General features: G+C 59.6%; 1 protein-coding gene across 5 annotated transcripts in view; it reads right to left on the reverse strand.

Annotated features, from left to right (window-relative positions):
- Positions 1 to 637: 637 nt before the first annotated feature.
- GRB10 (growth factor receptor bound protein 10) overlaps positions 638 to 18,445 on the reverse strand; it is a 115,982-nt gene continuing 98,174 nt past the window's right edge. For 3 of the 5 annotated variants that reach the window (XM_037156079.2, XM_037156076.2, XM_053661471.1), the window contains 10 exons: positions 18,284 to 18,352; positions 16,235 to 16,372; positions 14,968 to 15,078; positions 14,532 to 14,630; positions 13,026 to 13,103; positions 12,097 to 12,264; positions 11,225 to 11,291; positions 10,982 to 11,069; positions 5,767 to 5,860; positions 638 to 3,425 (listed from right to left, as the gene is read on the reverse strand). In XM_037156079.2, the coding sequence (XP_037011974.2) occupies positions 3,279 to 3,425; positions 5,767 to 5,860; positions 10,982 to 11,069; positions 11,225 to 11,291; positions 12,097 to 12,264; positions 13,026 to 13,103; positions 14,532 to 14,630; positions 14,968 to 15,078; positions 16,235 to 16,372; positions 18,284 to 18,352 (1,059 nt within the window). In that variant the 3' untranslated portion in view covers positions 638 to 3,278. The remainder of the gene's footprint in view (positions 3,426 to 5,766; positions 5,861 to 10,981; positions 11,070 to 11,224; positions 11,292 to 12,096; positions 12,265 to 13,025; positions 13,104 to 14,531; positions 14,631 to 14,967; positions 15,079 to 16,234; positions 16,373 to 18,283; positions 18,353 to 18,445) is intronic. The other 2 variants (XM_037156075.2, XM_037156074.2) reach the window with 2 other exon arrangements.

The raw sequence follows: 18,445 nt of genomic DNA on the forward strand, positions 1-18,445 counted from the left end.
GGCCAGTCTCCTAACCTGCCTACCACTTTCCTGTTTGACTAGAATACCCACATTCTTGCTGCCGCACCTGCCTTGCTGGAGCAGGAAAAACACCTGTGGGTTTTTATCTGTGGATTTCTTGGGGCCTTCGCTCATCTCAAGTGGGGACCTGCCCCTCTGAGGCCTCCCGTGGCTCATGTCCATGTGCTGGGGCTGCAGTGGGCCAGGCCCTCTGGGGTCATTTGGCTCCAGCACGGAGACCACCTGGCCTAGTGATGACAGGGGGCCGGGGGACATCTGGGCGGGGCCAGGCGAGCTGTGCATCCCCTACAGCTCCTCCCCAAAGCGTTTTCACCAGCGCAAAGCAGCATGTCCTTAATGTGCTACATTGCTGCAAAGGCTTCCTTTGAAAAACGTGGTTATTGATTGTGGAGAGAGAAGCATGGATTGGCTACCTCCCATACACACCCCGACTGGGGTGGGTACTGAACCCACGACCTAGGCATGTACCCTGACCAGGCATCGAACCACCCACCTTTTGGCATATGGGATGGCTGATGCTTTAGCCAGCGGAGCCATCAGCCAGGGCCATTTCAAAGGTGTTAGCTGCTGGCCACGGGCGCGTTCCCCAGCACAGAAACAGACACTACAGCCAATAGAAAATGAAGAACACTGTATTAATGTTTATTTCAAATTACAAGAAACAGATTATCAGTCCCTTATTGGTACAAAAATACCTGAAAGTTCACGATTAGGTTCATGAGCCAAGGAGCTATGTACAAAGAAGAGCAAAGCACATGGAATAAAGTTTTGTCTTTTAAGTGAACAATTTCTGCACTCCCCACAAACTCGTACACATTGGCCACTCGGCGGGCCACTGCACTCCAGGTGACACCACACTCTACCGGGAACAAGTCCCGCCCCCAAAAGGTGAGCCAATCGGCCCAGCTGACGGGTGTGCAGAAGCAAGCAGACAAAACTTCTAGACTGAGGCACATATTTCTTCGAGGTGTAGCAAACAGAAAAGCATCCTGGAAGTCCGACCCTCAGGAACACAGCTCGCCCGGGGAACCGGCATTTGCCTTCTTGACTTAGTCCAGGCTGCAGCTACACGGAGTTGTCGTTCAGACAGAGTCACGGGTGGAGATAAAAAGTCAACAGGCTCCAAAACGACCCTGAGCTGTCCCGTTTACATTCATGTCATTTAAAAACAAAAATAAAAGTCGCACGTCCCTCAGCCCTGGCTGGCGGGTGGGCGCCTGCCTCCTCTGGGGACCAGCTGTTGCCGGGCAGCCCTCCCTGGCCCCAACAATTCACTGCGGCCGCAATTCTTGGGACCTGGCACAAGAGGCCAGGTCACACTAGCTACATATGCAATGGAGACAGGCCTTGCTGTCCTTTAATAAAATGCGTGTTTATAAACGAGAAACACGGCCAATGCTAGGTGTCTACTGGGCAAGGCGTGAGGGCTCCTCTCACCAGTGGGGCGGCCTGTGCAAACAGAGCAGGGCGCAGGCCTCTCTTGGTGGTGGTGGTGGGGTCTTTACATGCCACTGGTGGGGACACGAATGTGTGTCACGAAGGGTCAATCCCTTCCATGAATTCGGGGCAGCTCGCCGTCAGGGAGGGTGACTTGAGACTCGCCTAACGGTCAATGGCTTGAAAGGGGAACTGGGTTCAAGGGAAGAGTACATAACTGAGCATCGGCTACACACGTTTTACTGAGGCTGCTCCATCAATACACTGAGCAGTCAGTGGAAAATGACCAGGACGCAGCCCATAGAGTAAATACAGGGGCTGGTCCCAACCGGGGCCTGACTCGGGGGTGGTCCCCGTGGCCCGTCGGGTCTGAGTTGAGTCTCTGGGGAGCCCTGCGGCAGGTGGGCGGGCGCAGGCCTGTGGTGGCACAAGTAGAGGGGTGCGCCAGGCGGCACCGGGTGCCGGGACGATCGCTTTGGACAAGAAAATCACTTTTTGCCACAGCAGTCTGTGTGCTCGTCAGGGACCAGAAGCGAAGGCGCGGCCGCTCACAGGCCTGGGGGCGCAACCCCAGCAAGAGGGCCCGTGTGGGCGGGCTCCCCAGCGGGAAGCGCACCCTGCTGACAGATCCCTCCGGACCCACGGCCCACGAGGTTAGAGCCGGCAGGGGAGCCTCCTGCCGCCTCCCACGCTGGCCTCGGGGCGTCAGCGGGACAGGGTCATCACACCCAGACCTCGATTGAAAGTTCGGGCTCCCTTTCAATGTTTCCATCTTCACCGCCATGGAAACCAGTGGCTCCTGCAGGACACCAAGCAGGCGGCATTTTCTCATTAGAGCCTTGAACCCCTGATGGAGAGCAGGCACGACGGGACTCATGTCGCTGTAGGAGTCAGGCTGTAGGGGTCAGGCAGCGGTCATCCTAGAGCAGGCTGCAAGCACCCTGGGCAGGCGGGCGGGCGGGGAGGTGGCTGATGGACGAGGTCACCATGCGTGTCTCAGGAAGGCTGCCTGTCTCCAGCCAGCGGTGCGGCCACTCCACCCTGCCGGGTGAGGGACAGCGAGTGTCCAAGGGAGTCAAGGCTTCTGAACTGTGGAAGACGTGACACCCCAAACACGTGGCGTGGACACCGTTTCTGGAGAGGTGACCGAGGCTGTGGCTTCCTGGCTGGTCCACAGAATGGGCTCGAGGCCGGCCGACCAGGGGCGACACCTTCTCCGTGAAGACACACTGCGAGTGTCTGAGCAGGGCGCAGGTGTTGCGTATTTGGAAGCTGAATCCGCCCATGGTGATGGGAAGAAGGTGGGGCACCTCAGGCCACCTCTGGGGGCCGCACTCGTTGTCTGCCGCCTGCCCACTAGACGTCTGCCTGCTAGACGTCTGCCTGCTAGACACCGCCTGCCCACTGTATGCACTGCAAAGCCACGCCCCTGCCCAGAAGGCAGAGTAGGGCGTGGAGGACAGAGGAGTGCAAAGAGTGATCCATACAAAACAAGTAAACATCTCAGTTTTAATGTCAAGGTTATTCCAGGGCAAGAGTTCACTTCCAATCACTTCTGTGCGAGGCACACGGAGCCCAGCCCGGACAGGCGTCCCGGGCTGCCTCCGAATGTGCACTCACTTTGTCATGCCCCGATATGGCCGCGAGAGCCGCGGCTACACAATGCCATAAAGCCAAGAAACCAATCAACCGTGGTGGCCGCACCGCAGGGAACAGTGGCGCCCCCCACAGAACAGAATCCAAGTGTATTCTCAACCATGCACAGATCTCCCGCCCGCTCCTGGGCCGCCCATGTGGGCGCTGTGGCGACGGCCTCGGAATTACAGGGCCACGCGCACACAGTGGTGCTTCAGCTTGCAGGGCAGCACGCCCTTGTTGAGCTGGTAGAAGTCGACCAGCTGGATCAGGTCGGAGAACTTGGTGTTCCCGTCGTCCAGGCTGAAGAACACCTGCCCGTCGTCCTCGCACTGTGGGGACACAAGGATGCCGGCCGGTTGAAGCCACGGCTCTGCCAGCAGGGGCAGGAGGCGGGCAGCAGGGTGTGGGGACTGGGTGCTGCCCAGGCCCGGGGTGGGGGGGGCACCCTGACCCTGAGGCAGCCGTGGGGCAGCACTCAGAGCCCGGGCTTGCCCGGGAGCAGAGTGGGGCTGGCTAGTTAGCATGGGGTGTTCGCAGGCCACCCCCGCAGCCCCCGACACTCACTGCACCCCCCTGGGGAGCCGCAGTCAGACCCCTGATGTTGGGGTGGCCACCCTTGGGCATCTCTGGCCTGCGCTGGGGGAAGACCACTGGCTCGGAGCCACAGGTTAAGTACACAAACACTGGCAAAAACTGATGAGCAAAAAAACGGTTTTAAGTAAACTTAGGATTTTCTGCTGGGCCGTAGGTTGGGCACCCCTGCAGCATCAGTGAGATCTTGTAGGACCAGCCACTCTCCCAGGCGCTGGGTTATCTGGCAGCTGTTCCTACTGAGTGGCATCTCCCAGAAAGAGCCATGCAGTCGACCTTCAAAGACTGTGGCAGGGAGGGGCAGGCACAATTGAAAATTCATGTATAACTTTTGACTACCCCCCCAAACTACTAGTTAACTGACACATGGTTGTGTATGCTATATATATATTATGTACGGTTTTCTTACATTAATCTAGAGGAAAAAATCTTATTAAGAAAATCTTTCTTGTTGTTTGCTACAATTTTAATTTTTTAATGTTTTATTTATTTATTTTAGAGGGGGAAGGGAGGAAGAGAGGGAGAGAAATATCAATGTATGGCTGCCTCTCTAGTGCCCCCTACTGGGGACCTGGCATACAACCCAGGCATGTGCCCTAACTGGGAACTGAACTGGTGACCGTTTGGTTCTCAGGCCTGCGCTCAATCCACTGAGCCACACCAGCCAGGGCTATTATAAAGAATCCACCCATAAGTGGACCCATAAGTTCAAACCCATGTTGGTCGAGGGTCAGTTATGTTATTGACACTAATTTTAACACAACCCGTTTGAAGTTCAATGACTGCACCACGATGTGGGCTATCAGGCCAACCTGCACGGGTCCCAGGGAGTCAGTGAACTTCACCCTCCGTCCATGAGTAAGCCCAGAGCCACATCTGCACTCCAGAAATGTCGCTGGGCCACAGGCAGCCCCCACAGCCTGTCTCTGAGCCTGGTGCTGCTACCTTGGTCCCTGCTCACTGTCCCTCTGGCACCTCTAGGACATGGGGTTGTTTGGGGAAGGCATTGCATACTCCACCTGCTGTGAAGTGCTTTTTCACTTTACTTCACATTTTAGGCTAAAAGAATAGCATCTGTGCCTCTAGTACAATGTGGGAAAACAAAAAGGATTGTGAATAAAGCGCTTTCTCGCAAATGCTGATTCCTGGGCTTTCCATATTGTGTGGGACCTGGGAAGGACTAGGCTCAAACCCCACTCTGCCCATCGTCCCGGGGAGAGCAGATGGCAACAGCGGCAGGAAGCAGCCCCACCAGCTTGCCACGGCACCACGGCTGCTGGACTGCTCCCTCCCCCGCCCCCGCCTCTGCAGGACTCTTAGGACCACGGGTCTGAAGTCCTGGGGTCAAACCAGCTTGAAAACCAGTAGGTTCAAGTGTGAACACCATGCACTCAGGGCCGGCCAGCCTCCTTGGAGCTTGCCTGGCCGGTAGTGGCAGAGGGAAGGGTTTTGCCGGCCCCTTCGGGCAGAGTGCTGCCTGGTTTGGGCTCCACAGCAGACGGTTCGTGACCGTCGGCAGCGGTGGTGCAGAGTGTGGGACATGTGCCGTTCTTCTGCACACCTCATCCCCAGCTGGACGGGGAGCTCCGGGAGGCGTGATGATGGTCTCCCCCCAACCCCTGAGGCACGGCCGGGGTCCAAGCTGCGACGCGGTGCAGACAGGGCCACATCACTTTGGACATGGCTGCTGACACTGTGGGAGCCAGGGGTCACTGTCACACTCACTGACGGTGTTTCTGGGATTGCTCCAACCTTGGCTCTGGGTTCCGACCCCAGGGCCAAGCGGATGGGCAAAGCAGCTCCTGTGCAGACCCCAAACTCTGAGTGTCCCCCACTGTCCTGCGTCACCCTGGAACACACCCACACAAAGCAGGCAGCCTTGGGCTCACATGGCCGCGGAACACACCACGTCTGTGAACTTGGCATTGCCTGATCATTAATGGTCTGCAGTCTGCTTCGTTTACCCCCTGAAACTTAACTAAGAATAAAATCAGCCATCACCCCAATAAATTCAATAAAAACACAACAAAACCAGGAAGTGAGACATGGGAGGATGAGTGTGGCAGTGCCAGTACTTACAGGCAAGATTTGGAAGTTTTTGATCTTCTGGTGGTGGCACAAGGTAAGGACAAACGCCTTCGGGTTGCTCTGGCTGTCACGGAGCAGGAAAAGCCTGGGAAGTGGGCAACAGCAGGCTGTTAGCTTCCCAGTCCAGACCACCACGTGTGCACAGACACAGACACGCACACGCACACCCTGCTCCGGCTGGTGTGATGGGCTTCCAGCCGTGATGCTTCGGAGGCCTCAGCAGCTGAGGGGTCTCTGGCGGTGGCAGCACCCCCTGCAGCCAGACCATGGCTTCTGAGTGTCGCCCCCGCTGTCCCCCCCACAGAGGAAGCAGGGCTCCCTGGGGACCCCTTGGGTTCCACTCTCAGGAGGGAGCATGAGCAACGAGGTGCTTGAGGGTGAAGGCCCAGGGTGGTGTGGCCAAACCTGGGCACCAGAGCAAACAGCAGAGGGTGGAGTGCAAGCCACAGAGCGGAGTGGGGACTGGCAGGCGCACACTCGTGTCACAGGTGAGCAGGGAGGAAGGGCAGCTCCTCCTTCAAGCAGCAGGACAGGCTGGATACTAGCCTCAGAGACCATGCAGGCGTCGCCAACTGAGGCGGCAGCTTTCCGTGGACATGGACCCGGCAGGACCAGCAGGTCGGCGCAGTGCTCCCCATCTCAGAGCACCCACCCCTCACATGTGCGGTTCCCAGGGGGAACACAGTGGTTTCCAGGAGGGCGCCCCGTGGACATGGCCCTCCCCACGCAGCCAGGGCACCTCCACCAGGAGGGGCCGCCCACCCTGGGCCCCGAGGGCAACTCGGCAGCTCTCTGCCCCCAGCTGCACCACCTGGGCAGACCCTGAGCCCGCAGACCTGCCCGTGCCAAGGCCCGTTCTAGAACGACTGGCTTTGACTCATGGCCACGTCAAGGGGAGACCAAGGAAGCCTGTGGAGACACACTGCTGGGAGAGGACTCAGGGCAGAGTGCACATGTCACAGGACCAAGCGGCATGTGCTTGGTGGCAAGTGACCCCTCAGGGCCGGTGGGGCATGAGTTCACATGCAGGGGTGCACGCACACACACGCACACGGCCCCTGTGTGGGGGCTGCCGGTGTGCTGGGGCCCGCAGCACCTCCGGGTGCATTTCTCCCCTTTCCTCATGCAGGAGTGCCAGCAGGCCGCCACCACATCACCCCGTGCCACCACTGTCCTCAGCCTTGCCCCCTCTCTGCTGTCGCAGTTTCTAAGCCTTTCCCTTCCTCAGCTCTGCAGGGATCAGGGAAGACCAGCACCCCCTCCCCAAACCCAGGGGTCTCTCCGACGGTGTCAGGGTCACAGAAACGCTCCCCGAGGGGCCATTCTGTGTGTCTCTGGTTTGGCCAGGGTGCCAGTGCAGGGACAGCAGGACTGAGAGCTGTGACCCTGGTAACAAGAAGGTCTGGGGAGGACACAGAGCCAGGCCCCTGCCCTCCCCCACCACGCCTAGACGGCGGAACACCCGCCCCCGTGACACTGACCGGGGGACCATTCCCATACAGACGGGGCTCACACAGCAAGCACTGGAGCTGGTACACGCTTCAGGCGGCTGAGGGGACTGCCCCCCCAACCCGGAAAGACAGTGAAGTGGCTGCTGGGCCTGAGCCCAGGATCCCCGAGGAAGTACCTTCCAAACCCACATGTCCCCACCAGCTGAGAGGCCACCGCTCCTCAGGGACGTGGGGGCCCCATTCATGGCCTTGGCTCGGGGCCTAGGGCCTCCGTGGCCACAGCACAGGGTCACGGCTCCGGGAACCTCCACTCCCTGCAGTCCAACGTGGCCCGGCAAGCAGACCCCTCAGCTTCCTCAGGGACAATTGGATAAGCAGTGTCCGCTTGGGAACCGAGACTTTGGGCTCAGTCTCGATACAGTGCGGGGCTGCCAAGGGGTGTGGGTGTACGCCGGGCGCCCTGGGGACACAGGCCATGTCCACGAGGGGGGTAGCTGTGCAGCTGGGCAGCTCTGTCCCTGCAGGCCAGCAATCACAGGGAGACCCCCTGGTTACTGGTCAGAGAGAGCCATCTTCGGTGCTTCGGCAAGGACTACTCTGTGACAAAGGCGATACTACATAAGCAGCTTTCGACTAGCTGTGTAGCCACCAGAAAAAGAAAATAAAATAGATCCATTCTTTACATGGTCCCACAGGGCAAATCAGTTCTCAATGTATCTGGGACCTGAACAGAGGTGAACCAAAAAAAAGGGGCAGAGAGAGAGAGAGAGAGAGGGAGGGGGATGGGAGGGAGGGGGATGGGAGGGAGGGAAGAACAGAGGGAAGAGGGGAAGGAAGAAGGAGAGAAGGGAGGGAGGGAGGGAGGGAGGGAGGGAGAGAGGGAGGGAGAAAGAGGGAAGGAGAGAAGAGGAAGGGAGGGGGAGGGAGGGGAAGGGGGGAAAGAAGGGAAGGAGGGAGGGAAAAAAGAAACAATGCAAGTTCTAGAAAACAGCACAAAGGAGTCCCTGTGTGATGTAGAAGTGGGGAAAACCCAACTACACAGCAAGGCAGTCACAAGTCTGGAAGGATATGGGGCAGAAATGACAATTGTGACTATATGAGAACATCTGTATAACTGAAAACGAGAACCACCCCCCCCCCCCCCCCCACACTTTGAAACATAAGCCAAGCTGAAAAGAGATGCTGGCTTCCCTCAGAGCTGGTGGAGGCAGAGGGTCAAGCATGGCTCTCCGGCTTCCTGGGAGTCCAGGCGAGGTGCCTGCCCTGAAGAGGGAAGCGCAGCCATGCTGTGCAATGTGACCGAGAGCCTTCTGCCCTCCGCTCACCACCCCCACTTCGACACAGCAGCAAACGCAGGACCTGACAGCCTGGAGGCACAGCCTCCCCTGCTCTCAGCAAGGGCGTGCAGGCCCAGCACCAGCGCTCTGGGTCCCTGGTGAGCAAGGGGGCAGAACAGGAAAGGGAACGCGTTTTGCCTGCATTTTTAACAAGAAACAGTAGAAGGATAAACTGCTGCTGGAAAAGTGGCCCCTTCTGTGGGCCGAGCTCCAGGACACAGCCTGCGGAGAACACACCCTGTTTCCTAGTTTCGACTTTGGGACTGGGGAATAGTTTCCGAAGACCTAAAAAGCAGCCCCAAACTGAAGGGGAAAAACCCCAGACCACTTAAGAAAATCTGTGAGGGACTGAGACAAAGGAGCCTGACTGCTCCAGTGTGGGAGGACCGCTGAGGGCAACTCACATGGGGCAGTTTCGGGTCCCTTACAGATGAAAAGGACACAGAGAACACAGAGAAAGGGGGGAATGGGCGGGGGGGACGACAGCCAATCAGCACAAGGCAGGGCGAGCTGGTAGGTGTGTGAGTTAACAACCTCAGTGAGACTTCCAGACTAAGAGGAGGGAGACACTGCCAGGCTGAAGAAGCGCCCGCCCACAGTCTTCCATCTGGACCCCCACTCGTTTCTGGGTTGAGAAAAGCACGTGCTCTGGATCTGTCCACGGAACAGACCTATGGCCACGGTCTCCAGACACCCTTCCACACGAGACAGAGTGAGGAGAAACACGGTGTGTGGGCCTGAGGGCCTGGCCGCTGCTCAAGCTGGGCAGCAGTGCTGGGTCCAAAGGACTCGAGGACCAATCAGAAAGACGTCTCCTTGCCAGAAAGAAAGCACTGTCAGCATCAAGACGACCATATTTTGTTTGAAGTCAATCACACATGTAACAATCTAAGCTCACGGTGAGTTAAAAAAAAAAGGTAAAGATCTCATCTGTCACTACCAAGGACAGTCGAACACCAAGTTAGTGTTCTGAAAATTGGCAGTTAAGTATGTAACCCTGTCGTCTCAGGAAACCAAACACGTGACAAGGGCAATTTCAATGGTTTCAGCTAAGAAAGGAGGGAGCCGAGTCGGAACTCAACGGCTCTGTGCCCAAGGAGACACATGCACACAGGTGGGAACCACTGGCTGCAGAAACGGCGTGGTGGTGGTGGGGCACATGCCAGGGAGGGCCAGGCCTGTGCTGACCAGGAGGAGGGCTACCAGGCTGCCTCCACGGCAGCTGCGCTCCTCTGCACCCCCCGCAGCCTCTCTCCCAGAGCTGAGCCAGAGTCCGGCCCTTGCAGGAAGCGAGGGAGATGGGGAGCAGAGGGTCACTGATGACCACGCGGCTGCTCCAGCAGAGGAGAGACGGGGGGAAAGGGAGAGAGGACGATGGGGTGGGCAGGAGGCAGCTGCACTCAGGACTAAAAGGACGAGGGACCAGGTGTGGTTGGTGGACCCAGACTCATACCAACTGCATTTAGAGACCTTTTTCCAGGAGCACCATCGGGGAGAGGGGAGTGCGGACCCTCAGGGAGAGGGGAGCACAGCGCCGATGCCGGGCGGCAGTAAGATGTGCGTGCGACCTCGCTGTGTGTGACAGTGACACTCAGCAGTGTCGGGGGAAGCGGTCTGGGGGCCCCAGAGCTGTGCACTGAAACATTTCACTGCTAAAAATACTGGCGTGTCTTGGGTTTTCTTCAAACTGCTTTGGAAGGAAGGAAGAAAGCAGGGGAAGAAGAGGAGGAGAAAGTAACAGCACTATTGGAATGGGGTCAGGCACAGTGAGACCAGCTAGTTGTTGGAGCTGGGGACAGTGAATGGGTCCTCGAGACCCTGTGAGCCACAGGGCTGCACCCATACCCTTGTCCTGCACCCCTCCCCACCACTGGGGTGCTGAGTGCAGCCAGGCTTTGATGGGGGGGCGGGCAGGGCGTCACTCTGAGAAGGGGTGGCACACTGGGGTGGCCGCACGTGAATGAGCCCAGGAGGGCCTGTGGGAAACATGCCCGGTCACTCTTCACGGCCACCAGGCATGTGAGTGAAGCCACGCGGCGCCTGCGAGCCAGAAGAGCCACTCACCTGACACCAAGTGTGAGAAATGAGCTGGCTCTGCTGTGCTTGGGTTGTCCACTCTCTGCCCGTGGTGCCCGACATAATGCATTCCTCAGAAGGTGCGGGCAAAATTCTTTCCGCATTTGCCTGCGGCCTAATTAATTACCACTGAGCAGCTTGTGTTCTGTGTCTCAGCAAAATGTGGCAAAGCGGGGACAGAAATGGGGACCAAGCCCACTCCTGACACCCACTAGTGGGCAAGCCTGACGCAGCACGCACACCTCTGAGCGCACACGCCCTTCTGTGAAAGGAGGACCCACGGTCCAGGACACTCCGAGTGACGGGGCGGCCGGCAGGCGCCCGGCGCACAGTGCTGCTTACCCGTCCACCAGCCCCTGCTGCTTGATGATCCGATGGGACTCCTCCCGGGTGATCCTGCCGTGGAACCAGTGCTGGGTGCGGTGGATCACTGTGCAGGGGGAGAGCGGGGTGGGTCCCGGCCCCTCGTAGGGGCCGCCCCACAGCAAGCTGACTCCTCCCCATGCCACACTTCCCCGTGTGCTCTGCTGGGGGCAGGGGGAGCTGTTTCATTTTCCTTACATACAGAGACATTGGCCGCTGTACCTGCACTGAGGTTGGAAGGATGAAGGGGGCTCTGGCTACCCAGAGCATTCATCCGGGTGCTTCGCTTCTGCAAGATCAACACCCATGTTACTAGAATGCCAGCAGACAGACACCACCCACAGGCCTCTGCACACACCCCTGGGGGACACCCGAGCGCCCGGACGGCTGGGACTCCGTCCTGTGCAGCGCCAGCCCAGCCCCATTTGCCCAGGGAGAACAAAGAGCTCTTGGGGTGTGGCCATTACAAACAAAACCAGAAGTGTCCCGTGTGGTGGGCACGGTGCTTCTGACCACAGGGCACCATGGGGCGGGGCTCTGGTCTCCCACAGAGGGGCAGCAGGGAGCTGGATACACCTCAACAGCCACACAGGGCTCCCCCCCTCCCACCCACCCACCAGCCTGAGGGCTGGCACTCGGGACATAGAGCTGGGGGGACGCCTCCTTCCCCGCACCCCCCTCCGCCTCCCTCGCCACCCCTCTTGCCCCCCCCCCCTTGCTGAATGAAGTTCAGGGAGCACTGCTGAGCCAGAGCAGCGGGCTCATGCTTTGGGCGTTGTCTTTAAATGTCAGAACCACTTGGAAGCCGGGTGCACATCGTTCCACCTGAAGATTAGGACCTCGAGCCTCAGAGGAAGGGCTGTTGCCGGTCACGGAGCTAGTCAGTGGCGAAGCCACGAGGCCCCGAGGTCCGTAGCAGGGACAGTCCCGTGCTTGGGCCAGGACGCCCCGCGCCGCTCCATCCGCTCCATCCGTCGGGGAGCCCCGGGAACAGGAGGCAGCCAGGAGGCCCGGTGCTGGGAGCCACCACTTCCCCCAGGGAGAGCTGGGCCCGCCTCCCCCTCCCCAGCCCCGTCCCCCTTGCCTGCACCCACACAGTCACCGTCCAGGAGCGCAGCAGCGGCACCCACCCCGCGTGACCTCACCCTCCAGGCGTGCCCCTCCTCCAGGGCTGCGCTCTGGGCTTCGGCCGGGTTGTCGATCACTCTTCCCGTTTGCCCAGAGAAATCCATGGCCACGAGAGAGTTTTCGGAGACGCTGCGCTGCAAGGGAAGCCACACGTCGGAGAGTCAGGGGCAGACGGCGAGGGCGATGGGCACCGCCTGCCCCGACTTTCTGAGGTTCGGGAGGAAAGTCTGACAAAAGGGCCCTTGAGCCAAAAATAGCTCTGGTTCCTTCTGAGGGGAGTAAGGAACGAACTCCAAGGTTGAGGGTGAGGCCGCTGGTGCCGCAGGACCGGCCCCGACCGGCACTCACAGGCCTCAGAGAGACTGCAAAGTCCCTGGAGCCCCGTCCGCACAGCGACCGTCCCTCCCTCGGGCACGGGAGCGCAGGGCGACGGAGGTCCCGGAGACAGACAGCGAGGATCTTTAAGCTCGCCTCTGGGAAGCGCAGTGTGTCCCGAGAACCTGGAGGCTCGCTGTGCCCTCCGCTCTCACCAAAAGGCATCGCCTGTCATGGCGCCCGAGGGCTCGGGGCCAGAGGGAAGGCGGAGGCAGGGAGCGGCTCCTCCGGGAGCCTCCCTGCTGCCTCCCATCCGAGCCCTGAACACAGCATCTACCTACACGGCCCGGGGGCTGCGGGGACCGGCACAAGGATGGCCGAGGACCTTCCCCAGCTGTCCCTCTGCTGCGAGGACTGAGCTGGCCTCCTGGCCTGGGGCGCTGTGGGTCGGAATGGCGTCTCTGGAATGCACACGCTCGCTCAAAGCTCCCCACTGGGCGGGCGGGCGGGTGGGCGGGCGCCAGTGCTGACGCAGCGGCTGGCTGGGCCCCTGGCTGGGGGAGGCGGGAGGCTCACTTACCACAGGCGTGGAGAAGGGGGACAGCGAGGCCTTCCTCTGCTGGGGGACTCGGTAGCTCTGGTAGAGGAGCATCCCGTACTGAGGGGGAGCCAGAGTCAGTGGCCGGCGCCAGGGAGCCCAAGCCCCGAGGAGCCAGCCACCCTTCCCTGTTCCATTTCGTCTCTTCCTTTTTCCAAGACGGATTATGCACACACAGACCAGAAAAATCACACAAGTATGCAAAGCTTGAAAGTTTTCCCAGCCACGTCTGCCCCCTTGGCAGAACTCCTCCACCCTCCCCAAACCGTTCCTTCCTCCCACACACCGGGCAGAAAGACCCAGGCAGTGTGCGCTCTCCACCCCACTCCACACTTGGCCCTCTGATCGCTGCTCCACCCGCGTTCCCACAAGGGCCCCAGGGCTGACTCATTCCTGGGCCCTGACGTCCATCTTCCCTCGAGCTGGCCCCACCGAAGGGCACTCAGACTTAAGGTTGGCTTGTCGGGGTGCAGCCGTGATGTGGCACAGCTCACCCCAGCACTGACCGTCCTCGCCCGTCACCAAAGAGTGCGGTCGTGCTGTCAGTCCCTTTCTGTTCTATCAGCAGCAAAAACGGCACAGAATGAGTTTCCGGGGCAGAGGCAGGGGGCGCCCATGCCCGGAGCCCATGGGGAGTGTGTCCCCGTGGGGCATCCGAGCTCAGCCCCCGCCCGCCCACTGCTCTCCGGGAGTCCACCTGCAGTCTCGGAGCAGCTGAGCGTCAGGCAGGCTGAGGGTTCTAGTGACGGAATTCCCAGGCTCTGTGTCGGCCCCAGGTGACCGAACAAACTCCGGCCAGTTTCTCTTGATCAACTACCTTGCAGCTTGCGTGGACTTTATAAACGTAGGTGACTGCAGACATGCAGGGTGCACAGAGCAGGAGGCAGCGTTTGTGGGGACTGGGCTCCGCCGCCACGTGCCTACCACAGAGGCGTGAGGACTCGCTGTGTGATCACTGAGACGGCTGTCTAGGGCGCAGCCCTGCACGAGACCCCCGCCATCCACCGCCAAGAGCTCCTGCTGCCGGGAGACGCGTGCCTGCGGGTTGCTGTGCAGACTGCGCAGCTCCTCATGTGCCCTCAGGGAAGCCAGGAGGTGACAGGCAGTCATGGGAAGGATGAGCCCTCCTGCACACTCTCTGCAGCCCAGTCTCCTGGGCCGATGTCCCTATTCCTAGCCCTTTTAGCCAGACCTTGTCCTCGGGGCATCTCCCCGCCCCGCGCCCTGGGGCGCACGCACTTGGCGAGGTCCAGAGGCACCTTTGGTCGGCTCACATGGTGGGGGTGCTGCGGCACCGAATGGGAAAGACCAGGGATGCTGCCAGGTGCCCCACAAGGCATGGGGCCCATGTTGACCCCCAGTGTCAACAGAGGCCAGGTAGGTAACAGGCTCCGACCTTCCCCCACGAAGCCTCCGGGAGGAGCTCCCTAGCCCCCTGGCAGAGGTGGGGACACCCCACAACCACTTCCAGAAGGAACAGCCCACTACCTTGAGCAGCCGGAAGGCAGTCATCCAGCAGGTGCGGCTCTGCTCATCCTCCGCACACAGCAGCCGCAGCTCTTTCGGCTCATGCAGGACTTTGTTTGGCTGCGGGGTAAAGGAAGTGAGTGCCCAGGGCGGGCCAGAAGCATGCTGGCCCAGGCAGGGTGGCAGACTGTCCGGGCCCCCCGACGGGCCCACTCTAACCACCGCGCTCGCCTCTGGGCCTCTGAGCTCCTCATGGACCACACGGCACAAAGGACAGGGAACACATTCACTCGGGTGAATGAGTCCAGTGTGAAACCACATCACTGGTTTTGTTTTTCTTTAAAGCTACAACCAAGGGAGGACGTACTGTTTGAACCCCAAGTCCCCAGGGGAATGCTCATCAAGGATGGTGTGCAGGGCATGGGCTGGCAGCGTGGCCTGGGAGGGGGCCCGGTACCTTAATGCAGAAGCCGAAGTCCGTGGGGGCACTGTACTGCTTCCGGCCTGCGATCAGGGAGAAGACGCTGCATTCCTCCAGGTCGGCCAGCAGCTGCAGGTGCCTGGGCTCCTGTGAAAAGCCGCAGGCTCACTGGGGAGAACTCACCCACATGGCGGGGCCGAAGTCTCTCGTCCTCCCCAACAGAGGGCGTTCTACACAGGTGTCTCCCGCGGCCAGTCTGCCACCCACCGCCACCCATCAGAGGAGTGCCAAGTTGAATCAAATACACCCTGCCCCCAGCAGAGCCCCCCAGACTCTAGGACCAAAGACTGTGTGTATGTATTTCATACTGTGCCAAGTCGGAGCCCCACAACCAAACAGAGGGCAGAGGGGACAAAATTGAAACCTGAAGGTCCAGGTTAACAGCACAGGCTCAGAAGCAGGTACCATCCCACTTTCCTGTGTGGCGTGTCAGACTCCTGCTGTGCCTGCCGTGTTCCTGACAGCACTGCCATCCTCCCCCCACCCCGGTTCACTCTCCAACCCTGCTCTGTCCCCTGCTCCAGGCCACAAAGGTCCCTGGCTCGGCGTCTATGAGGCCAGTGAGTGAACCACAAACCAGAGCTGGGAGGTGGGGAAGTGACCCACTGCACTCTGTGTCGAACGGAAGAGTCTCCCTCTGCAGAGGAAGGAGCCTGCCTCTAGTCCGGCACCTGTTGCACCTGGAGCAGCAGGAAAGAGGCTGGATGCTCAGCGCCCATGCCTGGGGCTCTCCGGGACTTCCTCTTTCTGTAGGCCAGAGCGGACACCTCAGCTCTTGGGGGAAACGCCTGGCCAAGGTCAGCCAGGCATGGCTGCCATTGTTGGTGGCCATGGACAGGGCAAGACAAGTAGCTGAGACACCAAGGGGTCACCAAGGAGACCCCAGCACAGAATTCCAGGGAGCCCAGCTCTCTCTTCCTCTTCCCACTGGGGGCATGTGCAAATGGCCTTTTACTCCTCAAAACATCTCCCTTGGCACAAAGCAGGCAGCCTTGGGACAGAGACAATCTGTGACCCTTAGGGCTGGCTGCTGCAGCCCCAGGGGGATGAGGGACACAGCCTGGGGGGGGGGGGTCCTAGGTCTGTGTGAGCGCCTGGTGTCTGAGTGAGACTAGCAAACAGGTGACTTGCGGCTCCACCTTCACCAGGGGCTCAGGAGTTCGACAGGCCAGGGCACCTGCATCAAACCCCCACCCACGCAGCGCCCCCTGGTGAGGTAGCTGGTGGTGAGGTCAGTGCTCACCTTGGAGGACCCCTTGGTGGAGCAGTAGAGGCCAGAGCGCCGCAAACACAGGTACAGCTTCTTCCAGGACTTCCTGCCCATCTCCTTCACGTGCAGGAACCCCTGGATCTCCGGGCAGCTGCTGGTGTTGAGGAAATTCTGTGGGAGAGCAAAGGTGGGCAGTCAGGCGGCTGATCTGCAGCAATCAAAGCAGACAAGTCATCAGCATCGCTGATGTTGTAGCACTTTCTGAATCATTACAGATACTCTTTGGCCAAGGTGAGAATTTTCAGATGAGGTGCTTCTTTTCAGAAGTCTTACGAGTCCACCTGAACTCGAAGAGACAAGATGAAGCTGGCACCTGCCAGACCTCTGCAGCCCTTAGAAGAGTGCAGAGCACGCTGCCCCTTGTGAGATGGCCCGGGGCAGGTCCCGCCTCCCTCTGGTCTCCCCTCCAACTCCCTATCCCGTCAGCAGGGCTCAGGTAAGAGGATGGGCCAGGAGCAGCCCACCAGAGGTGCCTGTGGTTACTACCGGGAGCCTGGGTGCGCCTGTTCCCACACGGCACACAACCTCTTCTAGACACCCCTCGACAGCCCAGAGTCCCAGCGAGCCCCTCCCCCAGGTAGCTCTCTCCCTCCAGGGTAGAGAGGCTGGGAGGGGACTGGCCTAAGAGGGGACATGCTCCTCCCACAGGTGAGATGGGCCACCTGGGCTGGACCTCCTGGAGCCTCGGCAATGGTGGCACACCCTCACGGCCACACAAGGACCTCAGGTCAGTGAGCCCAGACGCTGGCCCTTTCGCCTTCGCTGTGACTGGGCTGTGACAGCCATGCGTCCACAGCTCCTGCCACGTGCAGGGGGCGGGGGCACTTCGGGAGAGACCACACGACTGAGCGTGGACGCTCCTGTCTGTTGGGGCCAGAGACAAATGTGCGGGCCAACCAGCGAGAGAGGTGGCTATGGCTAAGCTTTGCGGGACACCGGCCTTAGTGGTTTCTCCCACACTGGGAGGCTCTGGAGCGTGGCTGCCATAGTGAACAGTCTGTTCCGTCACTAACACGCTGTAAATACACACCTACAAGGGGAGACCCCCAATCCGGAATCACCTTCTGGAGGACGGGCCGCCTGCAGCACAAGTGTTCTAGGAACCCACTTGTATCGCGGCACTGGTGGGCGTTGCTGTAAGAGGCTGCGTTTGGCTTCAGTGCATTTTTTTAAAGCCTCCTTCAGTGCTGTTGCCCATTTCATGATGGGTGATTATGAGCGTACCTGCCCACTCCACACTGAGTGTTCAGCAGTTTTTGACCAAAAATGGCATGACCCCTGTGCCCCACCCTCCCTATTCACCCAATCTTGCCCCATACAACATTTTTTTGTTTCCCCCATGAAAAAAGTTCTCACAGGGAAATGTTTTGCTAATGTGAAAGAGGTGAAACAGAAAGTGGCAGAAGCACTGAAAGACATCAAAATGGACGAGGTCAAACACTGTTCCAAGCAGTGGAAAAGCATCTCGGTGGGTGTGTCGCATCCAAAGGCGAGGACTTGGAAGGGGACTGAAGTCTAAACGCGAAGAAGCGATATACGGGTTTAATAAACATTCTGCTTTTTGGGTCCCCCCATGTAGAGGGGCTGCAGCACGTTCCCTCGCCTGCCCCTGGGGCCAGAACAGCACGAGTCTGCAGCGAGCGCACCGCGGCCTCTTGTCTCGCTCCCCCCACTGCTGCAGGGCTGTGGGCACGGGCCTCGCAAAGCAGGGGGACGGCTAAGACAAGGGTTTTTATCGGTGCTCTGGGGTGAGCTCAGAGAACCGCAGCTTCTCCACCCTGCCCTCTGCCCGGAGGCTTCCGAGTCACAGAAGTTCTTCCTGTGTGTAGGGGCCCATTTGGTCTAGAAGAACCTGGCACCCCACGGATTCCCCGAGTGAGCGTGTATTTGGTTTCTCTGAACCCAGCCGGCTGCCGCGGCTAATCTGTGAGTAAGAACGGAATTGCTCCATGTTTTTGCAAGGCTGCACAGCAGCTCGAGGGGGCACTTCCGTCTGGGCGTGAAGGCCCGCGGGCCGGATACCTGCAGGAGCTGGGTCTGTCCACCATTGGACTGCTGGCACCAGGTGACCATCTGTTCTGGGAAGAAATTCTGCAGGAAAGAGAGAACAGACGTGTTAGGAGGTAGCTTCTACTTGGGGAAAAGCACACTGGCAGGTGAGCCAGCCCACAAACACTGCACAGC

Source organism: Artibeus jamaicensis, unplaced genomic scaffold (genome assembly GCF_021234435.1).
Source record: "Artibeus jamaicensis isolate MK-2021 breed Jamaican fruit bat unplaced genomic scaffold, CSHL_Jam_final contig_1016, whole genome shotgun sequence".
NCBI classification, from domain to species: domain Eukaryota; kingdom Metazoa; phylum Chordata; class Mammalia; order Chiroptera; family Phyllostomidae; genus Artibeus; species Artibeus jamaicensis.